We start from the raw sequence: 21,309 nt of genomic DNA on the forward strand, positions 1-21,309 counted from the left end.
TACAGTACAGTGGATGTCCACTTAACAAGGCCCTAAACTCAGCATCTGTGATGCCACCTTCACCCCCTCTCAACAAAATCGGCTTTGACGATTCAGTATTATTATTATTTTTTGAGCTTGTAGTGTATCTTTGAAAATTAGCTACAGCATTTACGACACAGCTTTGGTGACACCCCTGTCCCAAAACCGTATGGTTTTGACCGCTTGGAACTTTTGCAAAGAAGCTTCTCGTCCCTACCATTCCATTCTGCTCGTAAAATTATTACCAACTTTCAGTGTTGGGGAAGCTACTCTGAAAATATAGTTTACCAAGCTACCAATTACTTTATACTAGAAGAGACTACTTCGTGATAAAAATCATATCTAATTCTGAAATATCATAGACTACAAATTGCAAGAACAGATCACTCTGGAATCAGATGTTAACGGAACGTTTAATTTAGCCTATTGTTTCAAGTGAGGATTAGGAAGGTCTGATGCCGAAAAATAAAGGAAATTCCTGCCTACTTCTTGACATCTTTTTTAGTGTAGTTCCAGTAGTTAGCTACACTGCTACATGGCAAAAAAGTAATTACCTACTGAAAATTAACTACCAAGATTTACTAACAAGCTACTGCAAAATGTAATTAAGTTAGTTGAACTACATGTAGTAATTAAACTACTCCCCAACCCTGCCAACTTTACCATCTTCATGTAAAAATGATAAACTGCTGTTGGGTAAACTATATCTACTTGAAGATAAAGTTTAATCCCCCCCTTCCTAAAATTAATGTAATAAGACGATATTGATTATTGTTATTTTTAGTTCACGGTTATTGTACATAATTGTCGATTATATGATTATTGTCCCAGCCCTAGAAAATAACATTACCCATGTTGGATATTCTCCAGCAGCACTCCAGATGACGTGGGACATTGGGTACTTTAGGCTCATGGCAGCACAGAAATACTGTACAGAGGTGCAAGTGGGTAGCTTCGACTGATTACCGCTGCGATATCCATGTAGCGAGCATCCATGTAAGGTCGGCAAGATCAGGCGGCTTGCGAGGCTAGCTAGTGGGAGCATGGTTTCAAACATAGGCAAAGGTTGGCAATGGCACATGCTACAAATGCTACCATCCAGATAAATTCAAGCTTCAACCAACTTTCATGTACAGTATCTCCCATTAGATGTATATTCATGGTAGTAGACACAGTCAAACCTATAAATCAAATATGACACACTACATGTTGCTCACATGTCTTTTCACCATACCATTCTTTCATCTCACCATCATTAGAGCTGTGGTTTTCTTTTCCTACCTGCAGTGTTGTCAAGAACAAAATGAAATGAAAAAAAATGTTTCTGTCATGTGACCGAGAAACACAGGGCAGAATAAATTATAGCAATCACTCCAATCACTATTTCATTCCCACAGTCTCTAAGGGTGCTATTACATTGACATATGCCAGAGTTCATCATTAAACTGAATAACCTGCCAGGGCCTGTCTCCAGGGCTAGATTTAGGACACTATTATAACCCAATTGGTTGGAACCGGTCCCAAGGTTGCATGTTCAATTCCAACGGGGGCATTATGACATACACTTCAGAATCTGTAGGTCGCTTTGGAGAAAAAGTGTTAAGTGCTAAATAACTAATGGACAATTCAGGTAGCCTGTCTGTTTGTTGCACAGTTTCAATTTACTTAATCACAAGCCATGACATTCATGACATTTAAAAACCCAGTCAACCCAGTCAGAAGCATAGTGAAGAGACTGAAGCCAGGAAAACAGCAGGAAAACATTGAAATAAAGACTGCCAAAGTTTTGGGATTTAGCACCCCCAGCATCCCCATAATGATCTGAGGTGGATTAATCTCACATAAAGGTGTGTGGAGAAACTGCAAAGGTCCAGGTTAATTTGTGTTTTATCAATCCCCGTCAGTACACATGGAGTTCTAAGCTAAGTGACCTAAGAACTGTGACGCTGCTGTTCTTTCAGCTGGGTGAACTCAGCCAGGAGGCAGAGCAAACACCTGCTACAACCTACGTCTCACTAGACAATTCAAACAAGCTCTAGGGACAGAAATGACATGGCCATCTCCTTTAGTCTGTTTGTTGATTGTTCCCTCAGTACAAAGCTCAAGCATATTTCCTCTAGCTCCACTGATATCAGTCTTTGTCATCCAGAAGCAATCACTTCATCATCTCCCTGGTTACAGAGAGCCACCCAGACAATACTGTGACATCTACAGTACATCCATTTAATACAGACAAAAAACATGATTGCTGATATCAATGAGCAAAGGAATCATTTTCTAATGACCTGGATTTCAAGTGTCACAGATGTTTGGCTAGATTGCTTAAAATGACCAATGTGCTCATCTGTGAAGCCTTGTTGTCTGCTGATGTACCTCTGTACTGTAACAAACTGTCTGTGTGAGAGACCTCAATACAGCCAATTATGCATATATACTAGATGAATACACAATAACTAAAACAAAGGATACCTGAGTGCTTATATGACATAATGGCCCAAATATGTTCATACATGCATTCATATATGACATAGCTCTACCTGAGCTTTTTTTGGCAGCAAAAACGTAATCATACACTTTTATATGACACAGCACGAACATGCATACTACATTTAGGTGCTGTTATCACATGTTAATTATATTGAGGTCCTAAACAGTCTTACTGAGTGGTTTTGCAAGGTGCACGGTCCCCATCTTTGGCCAGAGCGTAAGCATTGGTGCCCTACCCACTAGACTCACATACTGATGATTGTTGATTATTACTGCCATCTAGTGGCTATTGTGGCACTACACTTTTTTATGTCGTACATTTACATGGAGTTTTGAGTTTGCATCAGGAGATCACTTGTAAACTGCATTTATTATTTTATTAACTCACTTAATTTTTAATTTTTTTCAGGATATCCTACTCAAGATGGTGCACCCAACAGACTACTCTCTCATAGTCATACCACTGATACCACAATAAGGACAACGTGAGAGAAACAACATGGAAGGTGAAGGAATACAGAACTCATCCATAAATGGCAATGCGACAGACATCCACCTTGCCACACACAGTCTATGGGAGGTCATGACCATAGCAACTGTGTCGGCCATCGTGAGCCTGATTACGATAGTGGGGAACGTCTTGGTGATGCTGTCATTTAAGGTAAACAGCCAGCTGAAGACAGTCAACAACTACTACCTGCTGAGTTTGGCTGTAGCTGACCTCATTATAGGTGTGTTCTCTATGAACCTCTACACCTCCTACATACTGATGGGATACTGGGCGCTGGGGAGTATGGCCTGTGACCTCTGGTTGGCTTTGGACTACGTGGCCAGTAATGCATCAGTGATGAACCTGCTGGTCATCAGTTTTGACCGGTACTTCTCTATCACCAGACCTCTGACCTATAGAGCCAAGCGCACCCCCAAACGGGCTGGGGTCATGATAGGCATGGCCTGGCTGGTGTCCCTCATCCTGTGGGCCCCTCCCATACTGTGTTGGCAGTATTTTGTGGGGAAAAGGACAGTCCCTGAGAGGCAGTGTCAGATCCAGTTCTTCTCTGAGCCAGTGATAACATTTGGGACAGCCATTGCTGCGTTTTACATCCCTGTATCGATCATGACCATCCTTTACTGTCGGATCTACAAGGAGACGGAGCGTCGCACCAAGGACCTCGCTGAGCTCCAGGGCATCAACAGCTCCACAGACGCTGGTACCACCAAGCCCCAGAAAACCATAATCAGATCCTGCTTCAACTGCAAGCAGCTCAGCTCTGCCTCCCGGGACAGAACCCAGGCCTCCTGGTCCTCCTCCAACAGGAGCCACGCAGCCAAATCAGCCGCTGCCACCAACGACGAGTGGTCCAAGAGCGACCAGCTGACCACCTTCAACAGCTACGCCTCCTCGGAGGACGAGGAGCGGCCCGTGTCCCCGGGGGTCTTCCAGCCCACCTACCGGAACCAGATATGTGGGCCGAGCACGGGCACAGCGGGCTGTGAGAATGAGCAGCTCAGCAGTTACGAGGACAACTTCTTCCACACACCTCCCAAGACCAACTCCCAGAAGAGCAAGAAGTGTGTGTCATACAAGTTTAAACCAGTTCCCAAAGACACTAACAGCAGTGCCCAGCAGAGCAAGAACGGGGACACCAACATGGCCCCATCATCTTTCTCCTCAGCAGACTCCATGAGTGCCCCACCCTCCACCTCCTCCTCCAAGCCAATAGACACCACTCTGAAGATCCAGCTGACCAAGAGGAAGAGGATGGTCCTGATCAAGGAGAGGAAGGCTGCCCAGACTCTCAGTGCCATCCTGCTGGCCTTTATCCTGACGTGGACACCCTACAACATCATGGTGCTCATCTCCACCTTCTGCTCTGACTGTATCCCTGTGTCTCTCTGGCACCTGGGCTACTGGCTGTGCTATGTCAACAGCACAGTGAACCCCATGTGCTACGCCCTCTGCAACAAGACCTTTCAGAAGACCTTCCGCATGCTGCTGCTTTGTCAGTGGAAGAAGAAGAGAGTGGAAGAGAAACTCTACTGGTACGGGCAAAACCCTGTAGTGAGCAGCAAACTAACTTGAGCCATTCACTCTGTCCTTCCAGAGGAACAAGTATGAAGACCAATATGACTCAGATACATGTGGACATATTTCTGTTTAGTACTTGAATTATGTAGGGTGTGTCAAAAGTACAAAGGTTAGAGACAAGACTCTAGTTTGTTCGTGGTATTGTTCTTTAATCAGTACTTTGCTCACTGCTCACAAGAAATACAAAAGTGTTTGATAATCTTGCCGCAAATGTTGATACTGTACACCAATACATCATTGAATATCAAAATATCAAAAATAACCCAAATGCACAAAAAAGTGAGAGATATTTGATAGAAACACATCTTCTGTGATTGTTTTATAGGTATTATGTTAGACTATATTGTGTTTACTTTAATGGCTATCACAGTTTTTGTCTTGGTTTTAAAGCGAGCTGGATAACAAACGATTGTACACTCATCAAAGCCTTGTTCACATGTGCCATTCACTTTAGTCAGATACAAACAATCAAACATTCAACAGCCAATCTTTCCACAAGCACAAACACATACAGTCCAAATGAAGCCAGACAGCACATAAACAGAGGGGAAGAGATTTGATTAAAGTAAATGCTGAGGTTTCAGTATCAAATTCTATTAAATAACTATAATAACTATAATAACTAACTACTTGTATTATCGACTCAGCAGCTTTAAAGTGCACATAAACTGCATAAAACTTGATTTTATGCTATAGTTCATGGGACACTTCTGCATAAAGTATACACCTGACCAGGCACGTGCACAGATAGCCCTCCCACCTGCCCCTTTGCACTTCCACTCGCCAGTTTTCCCAGTCTGCCCTGTATGGAGATTGCACGCGCCCGGTATCCAAACATGCATGGCTTGAGATGCCTTCAACGGTCAAGTGTGTGTAGCAAGCTACCTAGTTTAAATATCAACAGTGCTGCCATAGCAGCAGCACATTTGATTAACACTTGATAACACTTGATTTACATCATCATCATCAATATTTGGTCTGTTGGCTGATACAGCAGCAGAGAGAGGCAAAAGACAGAGAGGAGCGGCTGCATCAACGACCCTCGCTCCGACCCAACTCCATCCCTTCCTCAGTCGGCAGCAGCAACACAGGTAATCTAGAGTCTAGCTAATCACAATATACTAAAATATCCACACAAGCCACTAGCCAACCAGCCATATATCTTGAGTCAGAAGATTATTCATATTATATTATGAAGTTATTATTTAATAATATAATAATAATAATAATATGCCATTTAGCAGACGCTTTTATCCAAAGCGACTTACAGTCATGTGCGCATACATTTTTACATATGGGTGGTCCCGGGGATCGAACCCACTACCCTGGCGTTACAAGTGCCATGCTCTACCAATTGAGCTACAGAGCTACATTTAAGAGCATTGAAGATAAATCACAATCAGTAAAAAAAAATCAAGCTAACAAACTAGCAGATTTACAGTACATCCATCATCAACATCATTGATCAGCTAATAGCCCACGCTCTTTTCCCGATGTCAATCATGTCTTTAGGAGGCACTGTAACTAGATTGCTTATGTTAAAATTTTCGCTACAGCGCCGGTTGTTATGTGCACATGACAAATGACTTGTCAGATAAGAATTAGCCTTTAGTGATTTCATCTGCCCAGGGTCACTATAAGTCACTTAGCGCAGTGACAGCTCTCTACACATTTACATTCAGGGGGAGAGCAGGGTTTGATTCATGCACTCTTCTGTGTCATGTATTCATTACAATATGTTTAACGTCTGTCCTCAGGTTACAGGCCTTTGTTTTGGTCATTCCGTATTGGACTGTATCATTCTCATCTACACATTGATAGAAAAAACATTTAAACGTTTTCAATTGGCCAGAACCATAAAATAAAATGTTTTACATCGCTGAGTACTACTTGCAATTAATCATAAGAAATGCTACTGTAAACTTACTGTTAGAATCTTATTTTGATTCAGTACATATTGGTTTTTCTGCCAACAACCAACACATACATAGGTTATTCGTTCAGTGATATTGGGTGAGTGAGTAAAAATACTGCAAATGTTATATTACATGTGTAATAAGCTATGATATCATGACCACAAAATGTTTTGTATCGGTGATCATTTAGACATACAAAAAAACTGCACTTGCAATTTTGTGGGAGAAGGTAGAGGAGAAGACTTAGGTGTATGAAATCCCCAAAATAACAATTGCTTTTTTTATTACTTAAGAAATGTGTGACAAGTATATTACAGTATTTTTGTCTCTGTGTATTTCTGAATTAAACGTGTTGAACTATTGTCTCTATCACGTAAACAATGTTTTGAGAACCACTGCATTAGTATGACCACAGATGGTATTGATCAACCTAATCTCCAGACAACACTTACAGTTCATCCTTCGTACAGTCCCCAGTGTGGACCACCTTCACTGTGTCCGAGGGTTTTACCATCATCCAGGCGTACTTACACAGGTGCTCCTTGTTGCAGTCCTTCTGCCAGTAGATTACATTCCTGCGGTTTAGGTTGGCCCCAGCACAGGCGTCGTACCACCAGCCCCCTCCCGCCACACCCCGAAACTCCAGCTTGGCACAGTTCTGGAAGTAATTGTCGTTGTCTCGGTCCTTGGTGGTAAACCTCTGGTTGTCATGCAGGTAGTTCTCTGTGTCCAGGGTGAGAGCGTCTAAGGCAGAGCCCTGGAACAGACCCAGACGCAGTCTGAACCCAGACCGTTCATCCTCCACCATAAAAGGGTCATACTCGCCCATCTTGGTGATGGCATCTTTGTTCACTAGCTTGACCCCCAGCTTGTAGCGCCCAGGCCCTTGGGTGAGGTGGTGGAGGTGTTCGTTCCCCAGCCAGTGGTCACCAGTCAGGAACCCGAAGCCCTGCTTGTATTCGACCCAGGTGCGGTCGAAGTCCACGCTGCTGTTGACCGTGATGTGCTGTACCACGGTCCAACCACCCTCTTGCATGGCGCAGTAGGCCAGGATAGGGTAGTCACCAGGCTGAATCAGGTACACTCCATCTCTGGCCTGACCCCCTGAACCCATCAACATCTCATAACAGTCCCTGGGGTATTCTGCAGGGTGAAATGGCAACAAACTGAATTAACACCCACAGTACATAGATTACACAAAGAGTTGATGGGTAACATGAGGTTCTTGGTCTAAGGCACTGCATCGCAGTGCTAGCTGTGCCACTAAAGATCCTGGTTCGTATCCAGGCTCTGTCGTACCCGGCCGCGACCGGGAGACCCATGGGGCGGCGCACAATTGGCCCAGCGTCGTCCAGGGTAGAGGAGGGAATGGCTGGCAGGGATGTAGCTCAGTTGGTAGAGCATGGCGTTTGCAACGCCAGGGTTGTGGGTTCGATTCCCACGGGGGGCCAGTATGAAAAAATAATTTATGCACTCACTAACTGTAAGTCGCTCTGGATAAGAGCGTCTGCTAAATGACTAAAATGTAAATGTAAATGTTAAGGTGAGTAAATCAGAGCAGCTTATCTGGATTGCTTTTTCTAAGCATTATTTACACCTATTAAAGGGATACTTCAGGATTTTGGAAATGAAGCTTACTTCCCCAGAGTCAGATGAACTCGTGGATACCATTTTTATGTCTGCATGCAGTTTGAAGGAAGTTGACTTCCAGCCATTGCGCTAACGCTAATTAGCGTTGGTTCGCGAAACTACCTCTAACTTTCTTCATACAGGATGCAGACTCAGACATAAAAATGGTTTCCATGAGTTCAGACTCTGGGGAGGTAGATAATTGGCTTCATTGCCAAAATCCCAAAGTATCCATTTAACCTGCCACATGGGATTTCAACTGTCATGACTCTCCCTGGGTGAGGAACAAAGGCCTCACATCAGCTTGGCAAATAGCCGACAACAACCAAGACCCTCTTACCCACAGGGGGCTGTGCCGGTCTTGACACCTTAATACTGCCATAAATTAGAGATAGGAGAATCTATCTCTGGCATTCTAGTATGGTTAAAGGAATGTATTGTTTCAGAGACTTTTTGCTGCCCAAAAACTTCAACATCCAACAATGAACATTGGGACAATATATTTCAACATCCAAACGTTGGGAATGATGAGAAATGGAGTATGGAAAATTAATGTATATTTTGTGATGTCATTAAAAATGGTATAAAGGCGTTATAACGAGAACATTGTGACTTGAAGAGCTTTTACACTGTGGATATCAGGTTTACATCCTTTACATTGTGTAGAAAATATCAAGGAGGAAGACAATGTTTTCATGAAGATAGGAATGTGATTTTAGCTTTCTAACAAAATCATAGTGATGATAATACTTTTGCCTCGTAACTAGCCACACCCGAGAGAGCTCAGAAACGCCCCTCTTTACCAGAGTGCATTAAAGATTGAGATAAGAATGATCAGATCAGACTAGACGGACCTCAAGCTGCAGCTTTTGTCCATATTGGTCCCGACCCTGAAAATCAACACGAGGTGAAGACGAAAAAGATGCCTCCACTAACAATCAATGTTACGGCTGAGTAGCTGTTCTAAGTACTGTATCTAAGAAGGTGAATTTAAGTGGGACCATCCTCTTACTCTCTTCAAGCCATCGTCTACTACACTGCTCTCATAACCCCACAGGGAATCATCGACACGGCTGATTAGCCGTCCTCAGAAGACCACTTCCAGAACGAGTGAAAGTAAACAGACAACTAAGAAGAAGGACATTGTGACCTCTTGTGGACAATCTGAGCCTTACATCTAAAAGGCCATCCGAAAGAGAAGGCCCAATCGACCCCTTCCCACGAAGGCCTGGGTCCAACAGGGATACAGTTGAAGTCAGAAGTTTACATACAGTTGTTAACAAACTATAGTTTTGGCAAGTCGGTTAGGACATCTACTTTGTGCATGACACAAGTAATTTTTCCAACAATTGTTTACAGACAGATTATTTCACTTATAATTCACTGTATCACAATTCCAGTGGGTCCGAAGTTTACATACACTAAGTTGACTGTGCCTTTAAACAGCTTGGAAAATTCCAGAAAATGATATCATGGCTTTAGAAGCTTCTGATAGGCTAATTGACATAATTTGAGTCAATTGGAGGTGTACCTGTGGATGTATTTCAAGGCCTACCTTCAAACTCAGTGCCTATTTGCTTGACATCATGGGAAAATCAAAAGAAATCAGCCAAAGAATTGTAGACCTCCACAAGTCTGGTTCATCCTTGGGAGCAATTTCCAAACGCCTGAAGGTACCACGTTCATCTGTACAAACAATAGTACGCAAGTATAAACACCATGGGACCACGCAGCCGTCATACCGCTCAGGAAGGAGACGCGTTCTGTCTCCTAGAGATAAACGTACTTTGGTGCGAAAAGTGCAAATCAATGCCAGAACAACAGCAAAGGACCTTGTGAAGATGCTGGAGGAAACAGGTACAAAAGTATCTATATCCACAGTAAAACGAGTCCTATATCGACATAACCTGAAAGGCCGCTCAGCAAGGAAGAAGCCACTGCTCCAAAACCGCCATTAAAAAACCAGACTACGGTTTGCAACTGCACATGGGGACAAAGATCGTACTTTTTGGAGAAATGTCCTCTGGTTTGATGAAACAAAAATATAACTGTTTGGCCATAATGACCATCGGAAAAGGGGAACGCTTGCAAGCCGAAGAACACCATCCCAACCGTGAAGCACGGGGGTGGCAGCATCATGCTGTGGGGGTGCTTTGCTGCAGGAGGGACTGGTGCACTTCACAAAAAAGATGGCATCATGAGGAAGGAAAATGATGTGGATATATTGAAGCAACATCTCAAGACATCAGTCAGGAAGTTAAAGCTTGGTCGCAAATGGGTCTTCCAAATGGACAATAACCCCAAGCATACTTCCAAAGTTGTGGCAAAATGGCTTAAGGACAACAAAGTCAAGGTATTGGAGTGGCCATCACAATGCCTTGACTTCAATCCAATAGTACATTTGTGGGCAGAACTGAAAAAGCGTGTGCGAGCAAGGAGGCCTACAAACCTGACTCACTTACACCAGCTCTGTCAGGAAGAATGGGCCAAAATTCACCCAACTTACCCGAAACGTTTGACCCAAGTTAAACAATTTAAAGGCAATGCTACCAAATACTAATTGAGTGTATGTAAACTTCTGACCCACTGGGAATGTGATAAAAGAAATAAAAGCTGAAATAAATCATTCTCTCTACTATTATTCTGACATTTCACATTCTTAAAATAAAGTGGTGATCCTAACTGACCTAAGACAGGGAATTTTTACTAGGATTAAATGTCAGGAATTGTGAAAAACAGAGTTTAAATGTATTTGGCTAAGGTGTATGTAAACTTCCGACTTCAACAGTACATGACGAAGACCTCCAACACGTAAATACATGCATTGTTTTTCTTCCCAAACGGGCGGCAGTTCGGGGCAAAGTATTAGGATTACTGTGAGCATAGGTCAATGTTTATCCAAGTGTTTTCTCTCTCTCTCTCTCTTTAACTCTCCATCTTTTGTAACAAGTGTCATATTGTGTTAGTCCGCTAGGGACCCGTTTTCATTGTATTAAGTTTCTAATCCCTACCTATACTGTGTACGTGTTTGTATCTTGGTAATCATTTTTAATTCGTTAGTAAATAAATAATTAAATAAATGTGTGTGGTACGGAATGATCAGTAAGACCCGGGTTTGTGCAGACTTAAAGAGCCTACGACTTTCAGAATGAGACTGATATGAGGTAAATTATTAATAAATGACTGTTAAATGATAAGAGATATCTAGATATCTTTAGAGTTAATTCGGGAAACGGTTACTCGTTAAACAATTTTTCCCGTCGTGCCCCAAATTCCTAATGAGTTAGTTATATGATTAATTTAATCTAGTAACAATTAAACATAGTAGGTAATTATTCGATAAATAATAGTCATCACAATAATAAAGTCACGTCACGACACAACGTGTTCATCAAACATTAATGATCTATTGTAACAGCTGTTTAGTATGACAAAAGTGTGTCACAACAATACACTATTGTTCTTATTAGCCGATAAGAAATGTGAAACGTGTAAGAAGTGTATAGAAACAATGACGTAGAAGGATCAATAAGTCATTCGGTCTAGACTTTGGCATTTGAACTACCTCCAGAATAACGGTGACTCAAAACAAACTTGTTTGTCTATCAGCAAAGATATGAGACTTAAAAGGCACCACACATAGCCCACACATAGCCCACACATAGGGCTACTCATTCAACATCATCAGAGAAGTAAGCCTTCTCAATCAATACAACTTAAAGCCAAAATTAAATCCCCCTGAAACGATACATGACAACTACAGACCAGACCTGGGTTCAAATACTATTTAAGGTATTTGGAAGTAAGTATTTAGATTTTGTATTTATTTTTTAAACACAAGTAGTGTAGGAATGTATTTGGAAATACACTTGGAAAGTATTGGCATGTACTCAAATTCAGAGTTTAGTTCCAAACCGCTATATACACACATTTTTCATATTTGTGTTTTTTCATCAGAAATGATTGCTTATGGTTGCCTTCATGTGTGTGTAAAATAGTACTGTTCTCAGATTTTTTATTCATAGATTTTAGATGTGTATTAAAATGGGTTTTGTTGCAAAATGCTATACAGTGCCTAGTGAAAGTCTATACACCCCTTGCACAGTCTTCACATTTTGCTGCCTTAAAGTAAATCGAAAAAAGGATTAAAGGATGGACAATTAAAGGATGGCATTCTTTTCCCCTACAGATCTACAAAACCTACTCCACATATTCAAAGTGAAAGAAAGTTAGAGAAAACTGCCTAAATTAATAAAAAATAAAAGAGCAAAGATGTCTTGATTGCGTAAGTCATCACACCCCAGAGTTAATACTTGATGGAAGAACTTTTGGAAGCCATTACAGCTGTGAATAATTTTGAATAATATTCTACCAATTTTGCACAACTCTCAGGGCAACATATGCACATTGTTTTTGTCAGAATACCTCAAGCTCATTAAATTTGTTTGGGAATCATTGATGGACAGCAATATTAAAACCTTGTCTCTGAATTTCAAGCAATTTTAAATCAAGACTAGAGCACTTAGGAACGCACTAAACACCTCTTGGAAACCCATTCTGGTATGTCTTTGGCATAAACATTTGTGTCATTGTCTCGCTGAAAATAAAATTCTATCCCATGGTTTTCAGAAGACTGAGGCGGGTTTTCCTTTATCTTTTTACCTGGGCTTTGCTCCTTTCATATTTATTTTGACCCGGACAAACTCCCCAGTCCCTGCCGATGACAAGCATACCCATAACATGATGCTGCCACTACAATACTTGAAAATACAGAGGGTTTCACTCTGTGTTGTGTTGTATTCGATGTGACCCAAACATGTCGTTTTTAATTTAGGCCAAAAAGTTAATGTCTGGCCATGTTGTCTTGCAGTTTTACTTAACGGCCTTGTTTCAAACAGAATGTTTGATTTGAGGTGGATTTTTTAACACAGGCTTCCTTCTTTTCACTTTAACATACAGGCCTGTAATGTGGAGTGAATGCAATGCTGTTGATCCCTTTGTATTTACACCTATTTTAATGCCAACGACACACCAGAATGGCTTTCCAGGAGGTGTTGATTGTTCCTGAATGGTCCATTCTCTGTCCTGATTATATCTGCTTAAAAAACAGAGACACGGTTTTAATATTGCTGTCCATCAATGATTCCCAACCAAATGTAATGAGCTTGAGCAATTTCACAAAACAATGGCTATATGTAGCCCCAAGAGTTGTGTAAGGTTTGTAGAATCGTATTCAAAATGATTCACAGCTGTAATGGCTGCCAAAGGTACTTCCACCAAGGAACATTTTCAATAATTTTTCTTTCACTTTGAAAATGTGGAGTAGGTTGTGTAGATCGATAGGGAAAACATTGAATTTAATCACCTTTAGGTTGAGTTTTAAGGCAGCAAAATGTGAAGAATGTGCAAGGAGTGTGTAGACTTTCACTAGTGACTGTACAGTGAGGGAAAAAAGTATTTGATCCCCTGCTGATTTTGTACGTTTGCCCACTGACAAAGAAATGATCAGTCTATCATTTTAATGGTAGGTTTATTTGAACAGTAAGAGACAGAATAACAACAAAAAAATCCAGAAAAACGCATGGCAAAAATGTTATAAATTGATTTGCATTTTAATGAGGGAAATAAGTATTTGACCCCCTATCAATAAGAAAGATTTCTGGCTCCCAGGTGTCTTTTATACAGGTAACGAGCTGAGATTAGGAGCACACTCTTAAAGGGAGTGCTCCTAATCTCAGTTTGTTACCTGTATAAAATACACCTGTCCACAGAAGCAATCAATCAATCGGATTCCAAACTCTCCACCATGGCCAAGACCAAAGAGCTCTCCAAGGATGTCAGGGACAAGATTGTAGACCTACACAAGGCTGGAATGGGCTACAAGACAATCACCAAGCAGCTTGGTGAGAAGGTGACAACAGTTGGTGCGATTATTCGCAAATAGAAGAAACACAAAATAACTGTCAATCTCCTTCGGCCTGGGGCTCCATGCAAGATCTCACTTCGTGGAGTTGCAATGATCATGAGAACGTTGAGGAATCAGCCCAGAACTACACGGGAGGATCTTGTCAATGATCTCAAGGCAGCTGGGACCATAGTCACCAAGAAAAGAATTGGTAACACACTACGCCGTGAAGGACTGAAATCCTGCAGTGCCCGCAAGGTCCCCCTGCTCAAGAAAGCACATATACAGGGCCGTCTGAAGTTTGCCAATGTACATCTGAATGATTCAGAGGAGAACTGGGTGAAAGTGTTGTGGTCAGATGAGACCAAAATCGTGTTTGGAGGAGGAGGAATGCTGCCTATGACCCCAAGAACACCATCCCCACCGTCAAACATGGAGGTGGAAACATTATGCTTTGGGGGTGTTTTTCTGCTAAGGGGACAGGACAACTTCACTGCATCAAAGGGACGATGGACGGGGCCATGTACCGTCAAATCTTGGGTGAGAACCTCCTTCCCTCAGCCAGGGCATTGAAAATGGGTCGTGGATGGGTATTCCAGCATGACAATGACCCAAAACACACGGCCAAGGCAACAAAGGAGTGGCTCAAGAAGAAGCACATTAAGGTCCTGGAGTGGCCTAGCAAGTCTCCTGACCTTAATCCCATAGAAAATCTGTGGAGGGAGCTGAAAGTTCGAGTTGCCAAACGTAATGACTTGGAGAAGATCTGCAAAGAGGAGTGGGACAAAATCCCTCCTGATGGCCAACTACAAGAAACGTCTGACCTCTGTGATTGCCAACAAGGGTTTTGCCACCAAGTACTAAGTCATGTTTTGCAGAGGGGTCAAATACTTATTTCCCTCATTAAAATGCAAATCAATTCATAACATTTTTGACATGTGTTTTTCTGGATTTTGTTGTTGTTATTCTGTCTCTCACTGTTCAAATAAACCTACCATTAAAATTACAGACTGATCATGTCTTTGTCAGTGGGCAAACGTACAAAATCAGCAGGGGATCAAATACTTTTTTCCCTCACTGTATATCCATTGTTTATTTGGAATGGAATGTTCGTATCCTGTATATTTGACTGTTATATGTGGTTGTCTCACCTAGCTATCTTAAGATGAATGCACTTACTGTAAGTCCATCTGGATAAGAGCTTCTGCTAAATGACTAAAATGTCAAATGTAAATATTTTACATACAGATCTCATATTACTGTATTGATAATTATTATATATATATATTTTTTTTATGTTGATATCACAAATGTATCATTTGCACATTTCTTTATGTAGTTTTTTTGTCACATTTGACTGTGCAACACCGAGCGCTACTACTTAAAGCCACGGATATATGATTATTTGTCTCTCTGAAATGAAACCATCAAATGATTGATTTCAAACAAATACATGTCTGTCATTGAACAACCCCATGGCATGATTAGATGGTGAAATAACACACCAACCTCTTTCATAAGTTCTTTAAATACACATTGTATTTTCAAATATAAATAAATACTCCCATGCATTTGAACCCAGGTCTGTTTGGTATTTGAAATAATGTATTTGGAAATAAGTACTTGAAAATATTTTCAAATATTAGGCTTTTTATAGGAAATTATTTGAAAGTACTTTCAAATACTTCCAATAGAAGTAGTTGATTCAGGCCACATTATTTGAAAATATTCAAATACACAGAAATAAGTATTTAAATAACAAATAATCAAATACACATATTTGAACCCAAGTCTGCTAGAGATACAGCCACACGTTTCACTGTAGAATCAACCTTTACATTATGTTAGTAATGACATTACATTAATGTCCATACCTTTCATTCCCTGGTTGAGGACCATCTTGTGCTCTTCAGAGGTCAGGAGATGGGTGTTTTCAGCAACCAGGTGTTTAGTGTGCACTCCCATCAGACTGATCACCAGTGCTGCTGCTACTGCCACTGGCCATGTCCCAAAACTCTGCATCTTCTAACTGGATGTTCCTTCACGGTGAACAGACATGTGGATTTAATTGACCATACATACAGAGTGACAATGCATAATTTCTCTAACAATTCTGCTACACCCATTCAAGAGATAATTGCAAATGGTAATATGTACATGGACAAAAATCTGTAATTCTACTCCTGTCATAGTTCATAGCACAACAGTCCACTGCATACAATGACTAGAAATCCAACTTTAGTAACAATGCAACTTACTGAAATGTTGTAAAGAATGAACACACTTACCTTAACTTTTACTGCACCACTGCGTGTGTGCTGAGCTCTGTAACTATAAGCTGTCAAACATACAGTACACTGTACTTTGATAGCACTAAACGGAGAGAGAAGGGCAGAGAGAGAGAGCAAACAAGGCTAATCAGGCTGCCAACCATAGACCCAGAGTCCACGGAGGTGCAGACCCTTTCACACAGCCTCTACTGGACTTCACCCTAACCTTCCTTCATGTCACAATAGGAAACACCAAGGGTTAAAGCCAGACTTCACTTATCAAGTGGGATTTTTAAAAAACTACAGTGATAGATTATCTACAAATATAAAGTCATAAACAAAGCACCATAATGATAAGGTCTAACAACGTATTTTCATGATAATTAAATATACAGTGAATTGAAACATATTTCTTCATTATTTTGGAGGACCTCTACACTAAGACAACACATACATGTACCTTATGAATAGGGCCAGGAATCTTTCCTAACCATGACCTGACAAATAAAAACGTAGTTATACTCTGGGCCATAGTTATGGGCTCTAACTAGGGCTTGGAGTATTTCAGTATAGCCTAACCAAAAAGAAATGAGAACTTCTTCGGGGCAGTGGCGGTTGCTAATAACTAGTTGTGCTGTAGTGCTGTCCGGCTGGCAGTCACTCTGGAGCTGTCAACACTGGCCAACACACGCTCCCACTGGGACTCACCTCTTCTCTCTCACTACTCAGTGCTCCCTCTCTCTACCCTTTCTCTCCGACTCCATCAACCAACAGCCAACCATCCCACTCTGAAACACCACTGCCTGGCTGAACACAAAGGTGTCACATAACATTACTGGCATTTTCGTTTCAAAATAATTTATTAATTTACAATAAAACAGCTTCAGGTACCATTTTAATTCATCCAACACAACTTCGATTGGTTCTCTACTGTAACCAATCAATAGCACACACTTTCATCCTTTGGATTAATTTCGTACCATTGAAATGTTGTGAGGTGAAGTCATGTTAGCAATTGTGGACAAGTGTTGGTCATCTGAAATTGTAATTAAAATGCTTCAAAAAGAACAAGGCACAATCATTGTCTGGAGTGGCTCTCTGGCACTCTTCAGCGGGGCACTCTTTGGGCACTGTTTAGCAGCCCTCAAATGAATCTGGTAATGCTTTTCCCCACATCAAACGTCAAGTAGTGCAGATCATCGTGTCACAAGTCCATTGTGTTCTTATGAGTTTTCCCGTGGTGCAGCAAATTTCTAATGAGTTTTCCAACTTTACAACAACAAGTCATCAGGACTGGACTGGAGCTTGGCATGGGCCACCATTGCGATCAGGGCAATTGTAACAGGTAATAGTCTATAAACTGGAAAACAAGAACGAAGATGACAGAAATATCACTAACAATATTTGCACTTGTCTTGGATATATTCAAATTACCATGTATCTTAACTTAGAACCCACCTTTGCTATTTCACCTGCACTTCCTGGAACTGAACTCAAATTAGGCTCCTGGTTCCAAAACTCCTTTAGCTGCTGTTTGAACACTCGAACATTTCTGCAATGATCAATAAAAACAGAGAAGTTTTAGTTACACATGGGGGGTGCCTACTCCACAAAGAATACACATCTCCATAGCTTCCAGTCAGCATGTTGAGTAAACATACCCATCCATAGATTGAGTGTCAGTTCTTCCACTTGCTGAGAGCTCTGGCCACCAATGTCTTAATACTGATTGTACCCATCCTAAACCAACTACCAGGTGCCTGCAAGACAACAAGGGATCAGTTTAGTCAGATTTAGAAGAATTTGTAATGAAAAGTGTGTCATTAACAGTGGTACTCACTCTTCATATTGACTAGTGAGGACCTTTTCAACAAGGGGGAAAAGGTCAACACAACAGCCAATGGAAACGCTGGGTGACGCTGACTCACCATCAAGGCTATCGGGGAAAGATAGAAAATAAATGAAAATAAAACTTAAATTGTAATCATTGCTTTTTACCCAGAAAAATAAATGAGGAATGTACCTTTTTGTTATCACTGGAAGAAAATCAACAAACACACCAGTGTCTTGGATTCTGAGGGAGAAAAGAGCTTTGCTATTATAGAATCACAACTTTGTGTCAATAAAGCGTCAGATATTTCAATCTTGACAACTTCTACTGTACCTTAAAAAATATGTAAGCAGTTCTCCAACATTTCTTTGCCAAAGGGTCAAAGCAACACTCAGTCTCAGATTTCTTCCAAAGAGCACATCTGTCATTGTGTTGTGGTCCTTTGACAACTGAAAAACAGCAGAGCGGTGGTGGAATACATTCAAATATTTGTGGCAATAAGCATATCACGATGATGAGATAATGAGCCAACCCACCCCAAAGACATTAGACAAGGCTACAGTACTGATATTTCACACCTCTGTGAAGTAGTCACTGTCTTTTGAACCAGCCTCATCAGTCTTGTTATGATGGGGGGCAGTGAGTGGAAACTCCCATGGGTCCATGTAGAACATCTCTTCCATGTCCTGCACACAGGCCATTTCGTTCTCCTTGTTGGCCACATCATAAGTCCTCACTGTGGCAGGCTGCTTCCTCCGACTGATAGTGAGATGGTGCGTCTTCCTCTTACATGACACAACCCGCTTCTGTCTCCCAGGGTTGTTCCCTGAACGACCTGCCGGACATCTATGAAACAGAGATATGGCTGAATACTCAGAAACACTACACTCAATCATAAATTATATGAAACAATGAAAAAAGGTGTGAGCGTTGTTCCAGTTGAAGATTTCATTAGTGGCAATCAGCAGTTGAACAATAACAACGTTTCCCGCCCCTGTTTTGGTAAAAAGATGATGGATGGGGCTGGAGAAATGTAACCACTCTCAAATTCATAGAGCTATGGATGCAAGGACTGACCTTTCATGATATCAAAATTATAGTTTTAACCATGTTTTGAGGCTACATAGTGTTTGTTTACATTTTCTTTGTTTACAAACATTGGAGTAAAACAAGCTTGTATTTGGTTCTGATGGGGTAAAATAGTTCAACTAAGCTCATGAGGCAAAAATAAGTTATATTCTTCAAGAATCTATGGGTACATATCATTAATTTATACATCCAAAAATGGATGTAGCAACAGCAGATTGCCCCTTTAAACCCGTACTTTTGAAATGGCAAAAACACACCTCTTCTTATTAAGGTCTTCCTTATTACAGAAATCCAACTAAAAGGTAAAGACATACAAAATCAATTTCAAGTAAGGTATTACCAAAACATACAGTTCTATAATGTCCATAATGTGTTATTACAGTACTATAATAGACTGCAATTGAGAAGAATCATAACCCCTCCTTCCTGAAACTTGCCTCCTTGGTGTTCTTTGCATGAGAGTAAGGTACTCTGCACTGGATCATGTCCTGCTCTTCAAGGCATTGATATTCTCCCTCGTCACTATCATGCTCCTCCGAGTCCATCATGAATATCCTGGAGGGCAAAGTACACATTGCAATCAATATACATCAAAACTCCTCACACACACAAAGCTCTGTAAATGGTATGGGAATATCCAGAGAGAGAGAATGTACAGCTGTCTGTATAAGAACAACCGTTTGAAGGGTTGACAGCCTAGTGGAACCTGAATCACACCACATACATACCCCACATAGACATGCACTTAAAAAAGTCAGATATATTAAGGCAAAATTATTCCCAGGTTTTTCTATAGGCCTATGTTGCATAGGGAAAGTCTGTGTAATTACAGATCTAACTAAACCATGCAGCTGGGCAAACGTGTTTTACCCACAATTCCTCGCGGGCACATTGTTGTTATTTTGAATAATGACGTAGCCAGAAAAGGTGAGAGCAAGTTTGGCTAGCTATGTTTATTGCCACTTTTGGTTATGTTGCACATTTCAATTTATAGGAAGGTAATGTCAGTTTACCATTGTCACGATACATATCTCTCATAAAGCTATCAGCCAGTAAAACCAGCATTGCAGTTTTAGCATTTGCAGCATGAGAGCTCGAGACAGCAGTATAATGTGGAAAGATAGCTACAGATGAGCACAATTAACGTTGCTTGTTTGATAACTAACACTTCCTCGAACTAACTAGCTAGATTGCTATAGCTGCAATCACATACCTGTCAGTGTTGATAGACTTCTAAGATGTTCTGATCTCATGAGGCTGGTTTTGCTATCCTTTTCGCCTTGGTTTCTGAACCCAACCGGAGCCCCTGTTCCTTTTCTGAACTATGACCAGCAACTGTGTTGGGGATTCATAAATGCACTCAATGTACAATAGGAATACTGGATTATTGTTGTGCACCCCCTAGTGTTCAATATGCTTATTGCATTCCAATTCAAAATGTACATTTTAACTGCTTCAAGGACAGAATGAATGAATGATCTATTTTTGGTAACTTTTAGGTTCATCCTATTCTCGTAGTGTATTGGATCTTTCACTGCTTCACTCTAAAATACTATTTTATAATAGACTGTCATAGTTCAAATGTTTTATAGCATGTTAAGGCTGCTTGTATAATTGTATGGAGGCAGTCATAAAGTGATACAATTCTCATCAGTTGAAAGCCAATGCAAGAACAGATTAACTCAAATCGAATGAGTTGTCCTTTAAATGAGCACACATCAACAATCACAGCCAACATCAGCTGCTTTTATTGACTCATCATGCCTTGCCACACTGCATTTGCTGACTCCACGGTCAACTCCACAGGCTGCTGTTTCATCAGTTTGGTAGACTGATTCTGATTTCCTTATCAGAGACACACTGACTGACTGTGTGCAGTGCTCTAGCACTACTGTATAATACACTAGCACTACTATATAGTACACTAGCACTACTGTATAGTACACTAGCACTACTGTATAATACACTAGCACTACTATATAGTACACTAGCACTACTATATATTACACTAGCACTACTGTATAGTACACTAGCACTACTGTATAGTACACTAGCACTACTGTATAGTACAT

The 21,309-nt window shown here is 40.9% G+C and overlaps 2 protein-coding genes and 1 pseudogene across 3 annotated transcripts; 1 reads left to right on the forward strand and 2 right to left on the reverse strand.

Moving 5' to 3' along the window:
• Positions 1-3,007: 3,007 nt before the first annotated feature.
• Positions 3,008-4,591, forward strand: chrm5a (cholinergic receptor, muscarinic 5a; the record flags this gene model as incomplete). The annotated part of the gene is made up of 1 exon (XM_084143832.1): positions 3,008-4,591. The coding sequence occupies one exon, from the start codon at positions 3,008-3,010 to the stop codon at positions 4,589-4,591; it is 1,584 nt and encodes a 527-aa protein (XP_083999958.1).
• A 117-nt stretch (positions 4,592-4,708) lies between these two features.
• LOC311102387 (fibrinogen-like protein 1-like protein) lies at positions 4,709-17,064 on the reverse strand. Its single transcript, XM_084143712.1, has 3 exons — positions 16,336-17,064; positions 15,922-16,086; positions 4,709-7,656 (listed from the first exon to the last, which is right to left on the reverse strand). The coding sequence occupies exons 2-3, from the start codon at positions 16,067-16,069 to the stop codon at positions 6,962-6,964; spliced, it is 843 nt and encodes a 280-aa protein (XP_083999838.1). The 5' UTR covers positions 16,070-16,086; positions 16,336-17,064; the 3' UTR covers positions 4,709-6,961.
• Positions 17,065-17,153: 89 nt separating this feature from the next.
• On the reverse strand, positions 17,154-21,056 carry LOC311102622 (KATNB1-like protein 1; annotated as a pseudogene). Its single transcript, XR_014615775.1, has 11 exons — positions 21,025-21,056; positions 20,451-20,596; positions 19,675-19,792; positions 19,495-19,532; positions 18,727-18,994; positions 18,482-18,597; positions 18,341-18,391; positions 18,158-18,253; positions 17,979-18,077; positions 17,776-17,869; positions 17,154-17,677 (listed from the first exon to the last, which is right to left on the reverse strand). The product of XR_014615775.1 is annotated as a KATNB1-like protein 1 (transcript).
• Positions 21,057-21,309: the final 253 nt, after the last annotated feature.

The sequence above is a fragment of the Coregonus lavaretus genome (genome assembly GCF_964263955.1).
Source record: "Coregonus lavaretus genome assembly, chromosome: 27".
Classification (NCBI taxonomy): domain Eukaryota; kingdom Metazoa; phylum Chordata; class Actinopteri; order Salmoniformes; family Salmonidae; genus Coregonus; species Coregonus lavaretus.